Genomic DNA, 16,360 nt, shown 5'->3' on the forward strand with positions numbered 1-16,360 from the left:
GTTCTTCTCCCACCTCGCATAACACTCTGAGAATAAGCAGAAGCTATTTTGAAAATAATAATAAGTATCCGGGGGCTAGAAATTAACAGCAGTAACCTAAAGAAAAAGTTGAATGCATTCTGATGGCTGGAAAAGAGGACATACTATACCTGGGATGGGGTAGAAAAAGATCAGTGATGACCAACAAGAAGGAAAGATAGAGGACAGTGTGTCAAAAGAGTCACAACCTACATTCTAGCCTCTGTTCTGTCACTCACTGTCCATGTGATTTCTTTTTAATCTATAAACAGGAAAACTAACTTTTTTGTTGTCCAATTCTATGAGGTTTAACAGATGTAACCACCAGTACAATCGGGATACAAAACAGTTCCAAACTCCCCCTCAAATTCTCTGGTGCTGGCCTTTTGTAGTCAAACACCTTATCACTCCAGGCCCCTGGCAACCACTGACCCATTCTTTGTCCTACACATTTAACTTTTCCTGACATTCAAACTTAATCTTCCTAAGTCTTGTTTCTTCAGTCATGAAGAAACACACACACACACCAGCAGGAGATGGCATATATATATAACATATATACCATCTTCTTTATATTAAAATAGTAAGCTACTTATGATGACTGATTGTCTGCCATGGTTAAAAAACCTGGTGTATGCTAAGCATCCCATCTAGATTCATATTTAGAAAAGGCTTTCTTTAAATTTGTGGCTAATGCCCGATTTTTGGAATCCTGCATCTTGGACCTTCGGTCTCCTCCATAGGGACGGCTCCATCTCGGATTTCTATGTGCTACCTTAGTGGGCCTGTAACTTTGTTTACTCCTACAAAGCTATGAGCTCCAGAATGTTCCTAACCTCTCCTGTGGTTGGCCTTCCTCAGTTTACACACTGCAGTAGCTTGAGCAGCCACTGGCAATTTTCTTCTCAACAGTCTTTGCTTGGGGAGTCATTCTAAGCTTGTTCATGCACCTTGCTTTTTATGAACATAGCTTATCCTGAATGCCTAAAGGTAATACTGAAGATACTATTAAGTCAACAAGTCGCAGGAGTAGAGTCAAGCCTTCTGTCCCCATTGATGATCTAATATGAAAAAACTTATTGCCTTGTCTCATAGGGCTATTACACTAGTAAATCACAAGAATGAGATACAGAACATTATAAGGATTTTAATAAATGCATCTGAAAAATCATTCATAATTCTCTATAGTATAACAGATTATGTATAACTATAATTGTTTGAATAACTAGATCTTAAGGTATTGATGAACTAATTAATGTTTCCCTAAAATAAGGCATCTTATGGTATACAAGAAGAGTCTAAACTTGGCCTAACCCTTCTGCTGCTGCTGCTGCTGCTGCTAAGTCGCTTCAGTCGTGTCCGACTCTGTTCGACCCCATAGATGGCAGCCCACCAGGCTTCCCCGTCCTTGGGATTCTCCTGGCAAGAACATTGGAGTGGGTTGCCATTTCCTTCTCTGATGCATGAAAGTGAAAAGTGAAAGTGAAGTCGCTCAGTCTTGTCCAACTCCTAGCGACCCCATGGACTGCAGCCTATCAGGCTCCTCTGTCCATGGGATTTTCCAGGCAAGAGTACTGGAGTGGGGTGCCATTGCCTTCTCTGGCCTAACCCTATTTATATATTTTAATTAATGAACAGCTGAAGATATAGAGGCCCAATTACTAAGCTTATAAATGTCATAGCTAGTAGGGGTAGCTAAAAATAATGTTAGAATCATACTTCAAAAATATCAACATAAATCAATAATATGGAAAAACATAGACAAATTAATAAGCTGAAACAGGAAGAAAAAAGAGATCAACTACAAAAATAGAGAAAGAGAGAGACCTAGTTTGACAGCAGCTCACACAGTAATATCTGGGCATATTAGTAGATTACAAATTCTCTATAAGTCATTTATGTGACATGACAATTAAAAAAAAAAAAAAACAGAACCAAAAACTCACACCACTACATTGCTCTTTTCAGGTTCAGTGATGAGCTCCATGTCACCAATTCCAATGATCAACTCTCAACCTCATTTTTCACCTCCTAGCAGCATTTAACAAAGGTGATCATCCATCTTTTTTGTACCGCTTCCCTTTTCCTTGTTCAACATACTCTTGGCTCTCCTACTCATTGGCTGCTCTTACCAGCTTCCTTTAGGACAGATGACTCCCAAATTTCTATCTCCAGTCCAAACCTTTCCTTGAAATCCAAATTTATATGCATCTGTCTCATAACCATAGACACCCCAGAACCCTACGTCTACCTCCCTTCCCAAATTAGCTTTTCCTATAGTCTTTCCCATTACAATAAACAGCCAAGTTACCCTTCCAATTGCTCAGGTCATAATCTTTGAGCCATTCTTGATCTTTTTTTTTTAATAACCCATATTCATTCTATCATTAAATCCTTTTGACTGCCTGCAAAACCTGACTACTCTCACCACCTTCACTGCTCCGTCATCTGCCCTCAGGATTGTTACGGTCATCTTCTAAATGGTCTCCCTACTTCCAACCTTGAAACCTCACTCCCACAATCTATTCTCAATACTGCAGAGAGAACCTTTAAAAATACACATTTACTCAATATTCATTCTAAGCCTATTTACTGAGATCCAATTATGTGCAAGGCATTATTTCAGGTGCTTAAAATATATATATATATATGTGAAAAGAAGAGGTAAAAGTTGTTGCTCTCTTAAAGCTTTTGCATCCTGGAAGAGCACAGATAATAAACTATAAATACAGTAAAATAAATAAATAAATGAAGTACATGGTAGATCCATAAATGCTACATGAAAAAAACAGAGCAGGTAAGAAGAAGCAGTGCCAGGGGAAATGGGATGGTTTGTAGATTCAAATGGGAAATGAGTCTAGGTGTCATTGGCAAAATAACCTTTGAGCAAAGACCTGAAAGAGGAAAGGACTTAATCATGCAGATATCTGGTATAACAGCATTCCAGTCGGATGTTAACATTCAGTTCAGTTCAGTTGCTCAGTCATGTCCGATTCTTTGCGACTCCATGAATCCCAGCATGCCAGGCCTCCCTGTCCATCACCAACTCCCGGAGTTTACCCAAACTCATGTCCATCAAGTCGGTGATGCTATCCAGCCATCTCATCCTCTGTCGTCCCCTTCTCCTCCTGCCCACAATCCCTCCCAGCATCAGAGTCTTTTCCAATAAGTCAACTCTTCACATGAAGTGGCCAAAGTATTGGAGTTTCAGCTTTAACATCAGTCCTTTAAAAGAACACTCAGGACTGATCTCCTTTAGAATGGACTGGTTGGATCTCCTTGCAGTCCAAGGGACTCTCACGAGTCTTCTCCAACACCACAGTTCAAAAGCATCAATTCTTTGGTGCTCAGCTTTCTTCACAGTCCAACTTTCACATCCATACATGACCACAGGAAAAACCATAGCCTTGACTAGACGGACCTTTGTTGGCAAAGTAATGTCTCTGCTTTTGAATATGCTATCTAGGTTGGTCATAACTTTCCTTCCAAAGAGTAAGCGTCTTTTAATTTCATGGCTGCAATCACCATCTACAGTGATTTTGGAGTGCAAAAAAATAAAGTCTGACACTGTTTCCACTGTTTCCCCATCTATTTCCCATGAAGTGATAGGACCAGATGCCATGATCTTAGTGTTCTGAATGTTGAGCTTTAAGCCAACTTTTTCACTCTCCTCTTTCACTTTCATCAAGAGGCTCTTTAGTTTCTCTTCACTTTCTGCCATAAAGGTGGTGTCATCTGCATATCTGAGGTTATTGATATTTCTCCCGGCAATCTTGATTCCAGCTTGTGTTTCATCCAGCCCAGCGTTTCTCATGATGTACTCTGCATGTAAGTTAAATAAGGCTGACAATATACAGCCTTGACATACTCCTTTTCCTATTTGGAACCAGTCTGTTGTTCCATGTCCAGTTCTAACTGTAGCTTCCTCACCTGCATATAAGTTTCTCAAGAGGCAGGTCAGATGGTCTGGTATTCCCATCTCTTTCAGAATTTTCCACAGTTTATTGTCATCCACACAGTCAACATTAAGAATACATAAAATACTATTTTTTGGTAGTATTCAACCTTCAATTGACCACATGATGGGCTGAAAGATACAAGATTTTAACTTGCTATTTTTATCTATATTTTCTTATATTTTAATTCTTAAACAATGTCCTAATAAGCCACAAGTGCTTTTTCAGAAATGATAAATGAAGTATCAGAAACCACTTATGCAGGCAAGCTTTAAGTCTTTTCCCAAGATTCAATTAGGAATTTTTCCTTTCATTTCACTGAGTTTCTTTCATGACCCATAAAAAGCAGTTAGAAAGGCCAGTATTTTTAATATGCATATCGAATACTCAGAGAAAAACTGCAAGTGTGTCAAACACAGGAGATCACCTGGATTTAGCATGCTAAAACATTTTCAAATACAAATACCGACTGATTTTTCAAATTAAGTTAGCTATAAAACTTAGGATAAAACTAAGTCATCAGATTTATTAACATAATAAAATGAGTACAAAATTATGAATTTTTAAAAGCTTATTCATTCCCACCTAATTGGATAAGACTAGCACAATGTTTGTTTTTACCTTCCGGTGGCCTGTTGGATGTTGCCACAACGACGACCCCATTTTTGAACAGATTTTCAAAAAGCTGTTTCAGAATCATGGCATCAGCAATGTCAGTGACCTATGGACAGCAACACACTTGTTTTATTTTAATTTTACTTCTGCTCTAACAAATTTGTTAATGGCTCATCTTTTTTTTTTTTAATATGGAAGTGAATTCCAAGAGAAAAATTCTAATTATCATGAAGAAAAGAGTAGATAATTAAAAGCATGGAAGACTGTAGTCAGTTAAACTTGACTCTTCTTTTTTGCAAGCCTATCATTTCTACACAAATTATCAAATGATTCTATGTTAACTTCTTTCATAGAACTACAGGTGGAAAGCACAGATAATTGTCCTAAACATTTAGGAAATCTAACTAATTAGAACTAACATAACCAACTCCCCCCTCATACTCCCGCCTCCTACTCCCATTACAGCCTCTCTCTCCAAATAAAGAGGAGAGAGGAAAAAAGAGAAAAAAAAAAAAAAACACAGGCTGTTTGAGATTTCTAACACCTTTCTGGCAAAGGTCCTTGAAAAGGTGACTTTAAATGGTCATGGGACTTTAGAAATAAGGACAAGTAGCCTGTGAGACAAAATCAGCTGCTGTTGAAAATAGAATGATATGACATAGATACTATTGTGCAATTGTTGCACAAAACAATTCAACAGATGGCCCATCACAAAAATAAGCAATTTCATTGTTCTTTTTAAGTGCCTTCTATTACTGTCCATGAATAATCAAAAGGCACTGCAGTCATTTCCAGCACAGCCAGCCTCTGCTAACCTTCACAAACACAAATATTCCTTCTACAAAAAAAAACCAAAAACAAAAAAAACCAACCTTATAAGAATGGTTAACATGGTGCTGAAAAAAAAAAAATAGCTTCTGACTAAAACAGAAATAAACAATGCAGATAAAACTATTTCATCTAAGTTACAGAGATAATATGACCACTGATACTTTCTAAGATTATTTTTTAATCCACAATTAACAAGCAATCTTAATGATAATTTTTTTTTAAAAGCTTTTTAAAATCACAAAGAAATACAGAAATTAGGGAGGGAAGGAAGTTGACTTCACAAATAAATATATAGTGAAGGTTGATATTAATTATTGCACCTTACCCTATGAATATAATAACATGGTTTTGGATACTCTCAGTGTAAAAATGTTTTGATCTTCCTTTAACAGCACATTTTAGGTAATCTCAATAAAACTTATTTTATATTCATAAAAATATATCACACAATATATATCACATTGTTATTTTTAAACCATGCTAAAGTACACAGAAACTAGTGACATTTTTTCAAATTAGATCAAAATACTAAAAGTGACCGACTAAATGGTTGTAACACAACTAACAACAATCTGGGTGACAGAAGTCTAAATCACTTCTCTCTTTCAGCTGATATCTCACTCAAAAGTTGATTTCCTTCCCACCTGAACAAAACCAAATCAAACCAGGATATGGGAATGTGCAGATCTTTTTTTTTTTTTTGCTGTCTCAGGCTTTAACTTTAAACCATTAACTAAAAAAATTTAAAAAGACCTAAAGAACTTACAAAGTGGTGATTAAAATGAAAAGGAAAGTGGTACTGATATTATTTAATTTGGAGCTTAGGATCACTGTCAAATTTTGCTTCCGCCAAAACACTCACAGAGAAGGCCCTTTTCAAATGCTTAAACACCAGTGGCATTTCTGATGAGAGGACAGAACAAGCTTGCAAATTTTAGAAGCAACTGCACTTTTAAATTGGATTCCCAATACACTGACTTTTAAAAAGAATGGTTATTAATTAAAATCACCCAATTTTAGAGAATAAAAATGATCATTTGACTATCTCACTGATTTTCTTGAAAAAAATTAAAATAGCTTTTGTGCCCTAAAGGTTCAGATAAGTGAAGGGACATTTAGCTTATAACACTGTGCAAAGGTTTAAACTGGAAGTTGAAAAAGCAAGCAATAAGGACTGGTGGTTGAATTATAATTTGTTGTTTTTGTATTACAGAGTGTTTTTGCTCTAGCAGAGTAAATTAACTTGGAGAAGCGATGGCTAATTAATAAAGCAGGAGTCACTTGGTGTAGCCGGGTGCCAATGCATACTCTTTTGATCTTGTCCTTGCACTTGTTCAGCTTTGCTGGGGAACAGTAATTTTACAGTATAAGTGAACAGAAGACAATTGGCCACACATTCTTGAAGAGCGAGCTTTTTCATCACCCAGCATTTCATTACCACCAGGAACAAAAGAGAAGGCTACAGATTACCACTAAGGGTAGTCTGCTAATACAGAGTGGAGACATTTCATTAGCATTAAAGAGAAAAGATTTTTTTATGACCTAGAGTTGCTTTCCATCATGACTCGCTTAAGTAAAAAAAAGGAAAAAAAAAATCTAATGGTTAATTTACATGTGTAAGTACTTGAGTCTCAGTCATCTACTGATTGGTACAGGGCCATGTAATGAGTGACAAACATAAGCATGCATTATTAGTAATTAGTATTAGCACAAAAATAAGCACCTATTTTTTATTAGCAGTTTTTAATAGCTTTCCTGTTTTATAAAAACGGTCAAAACTATTTTTTAAATGATATTGATAGCTTATAGAGGAGAATTTTGCATGATATTCTGCTCATCAGAATTCTTTTTTTTTTTTTGGACCATATTAGTAAAATATCTATCCAGTGTCCCTAAAAGAAACATGAGAAAACATTTTTTAAAAAATTCAGTCTCCTTCAGTATTCTGATATCTTCAGAATCATAAATGGCTTAATAATAAATATTAATATTCAAAGAGAATATAATGAAGACCCTAAAGAAAACTTTAAGGAAAACCTATTCTTTTATTTCAGTAATTAATAATTAAAACACATAAAAATATTCTATCTAGACAAATCTCTCAAACAAGAACAATGTATTTGATAAGAGGTAAAACTGAAATACTACGCTTGGTAAAACTGACCTTCTGCAAATGTAATCTGAATGCTACCAAAACATAATCTTAAAAAAGCCCTAAATTTAAGAGAAAATAAACAATGTATTATTGTTTTTAAGCAACAATTGTTCCCATTCATCCCCCTATAAAATAAATATTATATTAATTAACACCATCTAATGGTCAATAATAATTAAAAATCAAGACCAGTAATAGGATTCAATTTTTAAAGTGAAGTGGTGATTGCAGATACACTGTCATAGAGATTAAAGTGCCTAAAAACTGCACTAGCAAATCAGCAATGTATGTACTAGGCTTACTAGGCTTAAGGATAATTTCTACATTCTATCATTAAAAGATTTTCTAAAAACCCACCTAGTTCTAGGTCTATATATTTAAACATATAATAGAAGACATATAACAAAAAGAACATACAACATAGCCTTTATTACTAGTGAATAAGAGCACTGATGATGGATTCAAGAGTTACCAGCTCTGTAACCTTGGAAAAGTAACTCAACTTCTCTGACCCTTAATTCTCTCATCAATCCAATAAAGGCAGTAACAACAACTACCTTGCAAAATCATTAGATATAGTAAATCCTCAAGAAATGTTCACTATGACTGTTACCTCTGTATGTTATATATGCGAGGATAAGACCATACGATTTTTATGTAACTGTTAAGAATTTTAGCTGTAGATGGAATGATACACAGCATAGCACAGTAGTTAGGAGCACGGGCACATAGAGAACACTCAGTAAACAGTAGCTAATATTATCACAGCATATACTGATAGAATAAAAGCACCCTCATAAATAAATGGTCATTGAATCCAACAGTTAGTTCACAAAAGATGGATTTAACAGTAAGCAAATATATACAAAAAAGACAAACCATATTATTAAAAGAATATAATTAAAACAATGAGATCCCATTTTTCACCTATTAGACAAAAATGCTAAGATAATTCAGAACATTGACAGGAAAAAATGCAGGTTGTTATATATGAAGGAAGTGGGCTTAGTTGGGGGAGCACTTCAATAACTTCAATAGTTATTGATACTAAGATTTATTCATTCATTTGCTCGCTCATTATTATTTGTTCATTCATTTATACTCAAGCACTATTCTAGACATTTGAGATACATCAATCAGCAAAACAACCTTCGAGTTTACACTCCTGTAGAGAAATATGTATAATAAGTAGTAAACAATAAATAAGTAGATATATGTCAGAGGTAATATATGTTATGGAAAAAAAAGGATAGGGGCTTTAGAAGTGTGGGAGTCAACTGTATTTTTAAACAGGGTATCGGCCTTGTTAAGGGTATAACTAAGCAAAGATCTGAAGAAGTAAGAGAGTATCATGATGGACATGTAGGGGAGGCCATTCCATGCAGAAAGTGCAAAGGCTTAGCTTGTTTGTTCTAAATTGTACAGACGCTGGGGTCAGAGTGCTGGTGTGCCAATACTCTGAGATATCATTTTATCTTCTTGATTTTTAGAAAAGGAGGACCAGTAGAGACCTGAACTGGCAGTTAACCCAGTTTTGATGTGCTAGAAGGAGCTTTTCTAAGACCAGTGGAAGACAGTCCACAGGATACTGAAATTAGGAAATCTAGGCTCTGCTCAATGATCAACTCTGCCCTCATTCTTGCCCTTATATTCTCGCTTTCCCTGGCTTTTCTCCAAAGTGAAAGTGAAAGTGAAGTCTCTCAGTCGCGTCCGACTCTTTGTGACCCTGTGGACTGTAACCTACCATGCTCCTCCGTCCATGGGATTCTTCAGGCAAGAATACTGGAGTGGGTTGCCATTTCCTTCTCCAGGGGATCTTCCTGACCCAGGGATTGAACCCCGGTCTCCTGCCTTGCAGGCAGACGCTTTAACCTCTGAGCCACCTCTGTTTAGCGATCTGTTTAGGCTCTGCTCAGTGATCAACTCTGCCCTCATTCTTGCCCTTATATTCTCGATTTCCCTGGCTTTTCTCCAAAAGGTATATGCAAATACTAGTCTTTTCTTGCATGCAGTGATAAGCTCCAAGGTTCAAGTTTGGTACTGCAGGGAAAACAAAAAAGCAAGACTATTAACATTTTTCATTCTAGGACATTCAGGCCAACTTTGCTCAAGGGAAGAGGGTAAACGCTACCATACTAGCATGCTACCCTGAAATACAGGAGCAAATAAAAGCAATCAAGTTGTTTTTCAGTCTCATTCTGTAGTCTTTCTGCATATTTTTTTCAGAACTCTGGTGAGAAACAAGTATTTGGTATAAAAACCACCAATACCTATGGTTCCCTAATCTATGAAGAAAATAGGATTGGGAAAAGTAGGGAACATTCAGTGAGTCTGAAAGTAAGAGTGATAAGGTTAGAAAGGAAGCGGGTGCTGGCAGGGAGCAGGGTTGAGCAAGGGGGATGACACCATCTTGAAAAGTGAAAGTCTTAGTCACTCAGCCGTGTCTGACTGAGTAGCCTGCCAGACTCCTCTGTCCATGGAATTTCCCAGGCAAGAATTCCGGAATGGGTTGCCATTCCTTTCTCCTGCCTTATAATCCCATCTTATATTCTGCCTTAGAGTTTAAGCCCTTTTAAGTTGGGTTTTCTGTTACCTGCAGCCAAAAGCATCCTAATGTATACCTCTTCTCTTTGCTTTTCTTGGGCTTTGGTTCATCCAGGTAAACCTCCTCCCATTAGAGGTAACAGATATTAAGGAAGATGACATTTCCTCACATTACTTTACTTCTATTCACTCTATTTGTTCTAGATCACAGGAAATTTTTTTTCAATACAGAAGATAAGAGCAAGACATAAATTGAATAATTCCTTTCTCATCAAAACTCTTGGCAAGAAACAGGAGATTCAGCTAAAGGAAAGGGCTTGTTTATACTTGAGATCCCAGGATGAAATAGCACTGAAAGCACCTCCTGGGAACTGGTGCTGGAAACTGGCCTGAAATTACAGGTTGCTCTGGAGAGCTCAGCAGCTGCCTAGGGAGGACCCTGGTACTCCTTCCGCTAATGTGATTCAGCTACTTCCTAAATCTCTTTGTTCTTGGCTCATTACTAAGTGGGAACTTCCCTCTGTACCTTTTAGTTCAAATACACAAGAAAAAATGTATGACTGGCTTAATCACTAGGCCACACCACACAAGTCCACGGGTGTTGACAAGCTTGTAGACTAGCTACTCATAGATCAGATGTCCTGACATGATCCATGTGACTGTGGGACAGATAGGGTCCTATAGAAAGGAATAAGACTCTTTAAGACAACTGGGGTGAATGAGTAAATGAATGAATGAACCAATTCTGGATAAAGTAGGAGATGACAGACAGCTGCGTCACATTCACTTTCTCTTTGTTAGCAAGCAACATTTTATAAGCAAGGGATCTGTCTCCCTCTTGATCTCCCCTAATATATAATTTCAAAAATCTTTTCTGTTGCCTTACATTTCATTTACAATACTTGATTCATCCCAATAGATAGTTGCTTTTGTTTCCTTCTTCACAACCATGTATCAATCTTCTAAAATTTGAACTCAACAGAGAATATCCAGCAATCAGACAGGTTTCTATTAAGACCTCACTATGAGGATGGCAATATGATTTTCATGGGCCCTTTAACCTTCAGAAGACCTTTCCTCAATTAAAATATATTTAAACATATATATAAATATACATCTATATACATATAAATTACATTTTATAACTGTGTTGGTATAAACAAATATAGTACAGATACAGACAGATACAGGCTGGATTCACTATTGATATATTCATTTCTTCTCCAAATTATAAAAAAAATTATTTTCATGGGTCCCTTAAAGTATCATGGACTCTCAGCACTGTACCTGCTGTGCCTAGTATGTAATTTGGCCCTGCTTGGCATAAATCTTCTCGGGATCTTTGCACAACCAGATTTTTATCTTCTCCTAACATTCCTAAACAGTCTTATCAATGGTCCTGCCAACTCTATTAGTTACTTCCATCATGCAGAATAACTATTTAATAGAATTAAGTGAAGTAAGGACACTTTGTAAGCCATGAATTTGTTAACAAAGTTTGGGTAATAATATACTTTAAAAATTTTAATTTCAATACCTTTAATCAAAAATTTAATGTGTTGAATACCTGATAACTGTGGCAAAAGAAGGTACTCAGAGTCATGTACCTCAAAGTTTCTCTTGTTTAAAAAGCTGACACAACACAAGTAACATACAGAAGTAGTGCTTTGTTCACATCACTGGTTTCCCTCTTTCAATAAAACTTCTGTTTCTAAGGGGAAAAAAAAATTTTAACTCTGTCGATTCAATTTTGTTTAGAGATATTTTGGTTAAAACTCATAATGAGAAACCAAGAGAGATGGCGTTCAGTGATTCATGACTGACTTGTTGAAGGCCACATAACTGTTAACTCGGTGCTATTTTTAGAACTAAATAAGGCCCTCTCTTTCTGTAGTACACTCGTGTACTCAGTGTACCTCTTCAGAGCAGCTAAGGAACATCTCTTTCCATAAGCCTTTCTTCCGAAGACCTTTGTAGTTCTATAACACAAAGGGTGAATGCGAATGCCAGGCTGTCTGAATATGACTGAAGGGAGAAAGAGGTAAAAATTCCTCCTCCCCAGATGGTTCAGTGTAACACCATTACTGGTTAAAAAAAATTCTCCTTTCTCCTCTATCATAAACTGAGACCGTTGTGAGCTGTGTGTATTGAGTTGCTGCTACTGCTACTGCTAAGTTGCTTCAGTCGTGTCCGACTCTGTGCGACCCCATAGACGGCAGCCCACCAGGCTCCCTTGTCCGTGGGATTCTCCAGGCAAGAATGCTGGAGTGGGTTGCCATTTCCTTCTCCAATGCATGGAGGTGAAAAGAGAAAGTGAAGTACCTCAGTCCTGTCCGACTCTGAGACACCCCATGGACTGCGGCCTACCGGGCTCCTCCATCCATGGGATCTTCCAGGCAAGAGTACTGGAGTGGGGTGCCATCACCTTCTCCAACTGAGTTGCTAGAGGAGACCAACTTGCCTCATTTGGGATAAAGGAATCCTGGCCATAGATCTATCCACTAACTCGCACAGAATAACAGGAAATAATGCACTACCAATTTAAATGCATAATTTCAGAGAATCTTAAAATTGGAAGAAACTTTAAAATTCAACCAGAGCAATTTCCTCACTTCATTACAAATACATTGTGAGGCTTAGATGAGATGTATGAGTCACCCAGGGCCTGCCTTGAGGTAAAGTGAAAAGTGAAAGTCACTCAGTCATGTCTGACTCTTTGAGACCCCCATGGACTATATAGTTCATGGAATTCTCCAAGCCAGAATAATGGAGTGGGTAGCCGTTCCCTTCTCCAGGCGATCTTCCCAACCTACGGATTGAACTCAGGTCTCCCACATTGCAGGCAGAATCTTTACCAGTTGAGCCACGGGTAGGCATATAACTAATGTTAGTTCCCTACTCTTGAAAGTTCTCTGGGCCTTTATTCTAGGCAATCAGACACAGGAGTTTCTGCACTCGGGTCCAGAAATATTTTTTCAAAAGTTTTGGGTGTGATGCCCTGTTTTTAAGCTTATATTCAGTACTCACAGATTTATTTTGAGCTTATATTCAGTACGTATGGATTTTTCTATTTTCATTCCAATAATCAATTGCACTTATGGTAAGCATCTTAGAAAAAGCATTTCAGAACTACCAAAAAGAACAGTCAAATAAAGAGAAAATAATTCTTAACCTAGAGTATCTTGTATCATTATTATTGTTGCTGTTATTTTTACTACTACTATTTTAACACTGGGATACAGAAGGATACAGAGGACACAGAATAAGCATAAGACTTTGCTTGCCTTGATGCGATAACTGCTCTCATAAGAAATAAAGACCAAGAAATAACATATTACCAATTTAAATGCACAATTTCAAACCCTAAAACCAAAACAAACTTTAAAATTTCAACTCAACCATTCCCTTCCTTCATCACAGATAAGTGATGAGGCTTAAATGAGATGTGTGAATCCTTTATTTTTTATATAACACTTGAAAAAAAAAACTTCAAATATCTTTAAAGATATTATTTTGTAATCATAATATTATTTCCTTTACATCATGATGTAGGGGAAATGTGAATCCATTGATTAGAATATAGGGTAGGCAAGCTTCCTACAAAAGGAAGAATAGTAAACATTTTAGGCTTTGCCAGCCATATAGGCTGTCTGATGCATTTTTGTTGTTTTTTTTCCTTTAATAATTTCATTTATTTATTTATTTGTTTATTTTTGGCTGTTCTGGGTCTTTTCTGCTGTGCAGGCCTTTCTCTGTTTGTGGTGAGCAGGGGCTATGCTTCATAACAGTGTGCAAACTTCTCATTGCGGTGGCTTCTCTTGTTGGGGGACACAGGCTCTAGGTGCCTGGGCTTCAGTAGCTGATAGTTGAGGTTTCCAGGCTCACAGCACAGGCTCAATAGCTGTGGGCTGAGTTGCTTCACAGCACGTGGGATCTCCCCAGGCCAGGGACAGAACTTGCCTCTCCTGCACTGGCAGGTGGATTCTTTACCAATGAGCCAACAGGAAAGCCCTCGTTTCCTTTTTTTAAAAAATATAAAAATCTTTTTTTTTTCACTGGCCATACAAAAGTAGATGGGTCAATTTGCCCTGTGCAAGTGATGCTGTGCTGACTCAAGGACTAGATAACAAAATTAAAGTCATAAGAGATAAAGTATTAGTTTCTAAAAACTGATAAAATCAGGAACAGAATTGAAATACTCACACTTAACTCAGTATACCATTCTACATCTATGAAACATCTCTACCTTACCTGAAATTCATCAAAACATAAGAGACATGCTTCTTCACTAATTTCTTCAGCTATAGGAGCTATTGGATCATATGATTTAGCCATGAATCCTGGTTTCCTCTTTGGCAAACTCTGTTTAAGGCGGTGTATTCCTTAAATGGATGAAATTAAACACAAATCAAATATTGTACTAAAAGTACATTTTAGACACCTAAGTACACACTTTTTAAACCTCTAAATGAAACAGCGTGAATATACAAATGAAGTTTAAATTTCACATATAAGCAAATATGATTATTGAGGCTGGTTGCAATTTCTCTACCTCAAAATAAGTTGTTCACATATTACTACATCCCCATGCTTGTAAGGACACTCTGTGATCATTCCATCTCCACTCTTCAGCCACTTTGGAGATGACAAAGTGACAGAACAGATGATTAGATGGTGGCTGATGGATCAACAGATGGATCTTAGCCCTGAGGACTTCAGGGATGCAGGCACAGGAGGTCACCCTGCCCTCTATGTCTGGCACGTCTAATCAGGATGTTCCCTTACTTCCAGCCAGGCCCACTTCATTCACTATATGTTACTAAACGCTGAAAGTATTTGAAGAAAAGTATAATATTCCTGCCCTGAGGAGGTTACAGTATGGCTGGTAAACAAATAATGCAAAGATGAAATAATGTAAGACCACTGACAAAGCAATAAAGCATACATACAAGAACAAACTGAATGCCCGCATGCTAAGATGACATGGAGGAAAGGGCCTAATCAAGAATACCCTGGTGAGACAGGTGAGGCTTTAACATTTCTTACTAATCCTTAGTAGAGGAAATGTCTGGCCTTCACAGAGTAACCTCTGTTCTCTGATTTGGAAGGAATGAATTTGTCTCTAGGACCAACTCTGGACACACCACTAATTATTTCAATATAGCACAAAACAAATGAAACTAAATAAAATCTTACTTTTAGCAAAAATCTAATTTTTTAGATTAAGAACTTTAAAATGAGGAAAATTACTTTGCTGTGTTTGGCCACTTAAAAATCACTTCTTTCAGATCATCAACTTACTTTGGTGAACGTCTAGCATGAAACCGTGAAAATGAACACGTTTTTTCCTCTTCATTTCCACATAAGCATAAAACATGTCCATCACCATTGTTTTCCCTGTACCTTAAAAAAAAAAAAAAATACTATTAAACAGTATGTACTGATTGCTCTAGCGGTTGTTCATTAGCTTTGGGATAATGAACCCACACTCTGCTACTGGAAAACTTAACACTATGTTACTTTTTTTTTTTTAAGGAGTGTTTATTTCTTATGTTAAACTACCTAAAAATAAAATGTTGATATTATTCTTTTTTGTTAAAATCCTGTTTTTAGGAAATACATCTAGTTAGCACTCTGGGGACTATTTCCTCCAGAGAACTATGTTCATAACTGGCAAGAATTACAGATTATTTATCAGTCAGTATCTCTTCTGAAAGGCACCAGTATAAATAAAATAATTATTTTATTATTTAAAATAATAATAAATAAAATAAGTAATGGCCCTTACTTAGCATGAGAAAAAGTGTCAGTCACTCAGTCATGTCTGACTCTTTTCGACCCTGTGGACTGTAGCCCACCAGGCTCCTCTGTCCATGGAATTCTCCAGGCAAGAATACTGGAGTGGGTAGCCCTTCCCTTCTCCAGGGTAAGTTCCAGACCCGAGGATCAAACCTGGGTTTCCCACATCCTAGGCAGATTCTTTACCATCTGAGCCACCAGGGAAGCCTGTGGAACTGTCTCAGGCACTATGGAAAATTCACCAGTAAAAAATAAGAAAATATAGACTAGCATCTAACATAAAAACTGCAAATAAATAATAGCTGTAGATTAGAGCTGGATAATTGACAATTATAATACTTTTTTTAAAAGCTGAGAATATAGGCTTTTGAAAGAAATTCAGATACAGATACAGTTAAATTCAGATACAGTTAACCTTTATAATTAAATTATCCAACTTTAA

General features: G+C 36.8%; 1 protein-coding gene across 1 annotated transcript in view; it reads right to left on the bottom strand.

The window, feature by feature from the left end:
- Nucleotides 1–16,360, bottom strand: part of AFG1L (AFG1 like ATPase) — a 198,098-nt gene that overhangs the window by 125,428 nt on the left and 56,310 nt on the right. Inside the window, exons 4-6 of the mRNA XM_061427653.1 lie at nt 15,421–15,522; nt 14,371–14,501; nt 4,596–4,695 (exon numbers count right to left, since the gene is read on the bottom strand). Coding sequence (XP_061283637.1) covers nt 4,596–4,695; nt 14,371–14,501; nt 15,421–15,522 — 333 coding nt within the window. The remainder of the gene's footprint in view (nt 1–4,595; nt 4,696–14,370; nt 14,502–15,420; nt 15,523–16,360) is intronic.

The sequence above is a fragment of the Bos javanicus genome, chromosome 9 (assembly GCF_032452875.1).
Source record: "Bos javanicus breed banteng chromosome 9, ARS-OSU_banteng_1.0, whole genome shotgun sequence".
NCBI classification, from domain to species: Eukaryota; Metazoa; Chordata; class Mammalia; order Artiodactyla; family Bovidae; genus Bos; species Bos javanicus.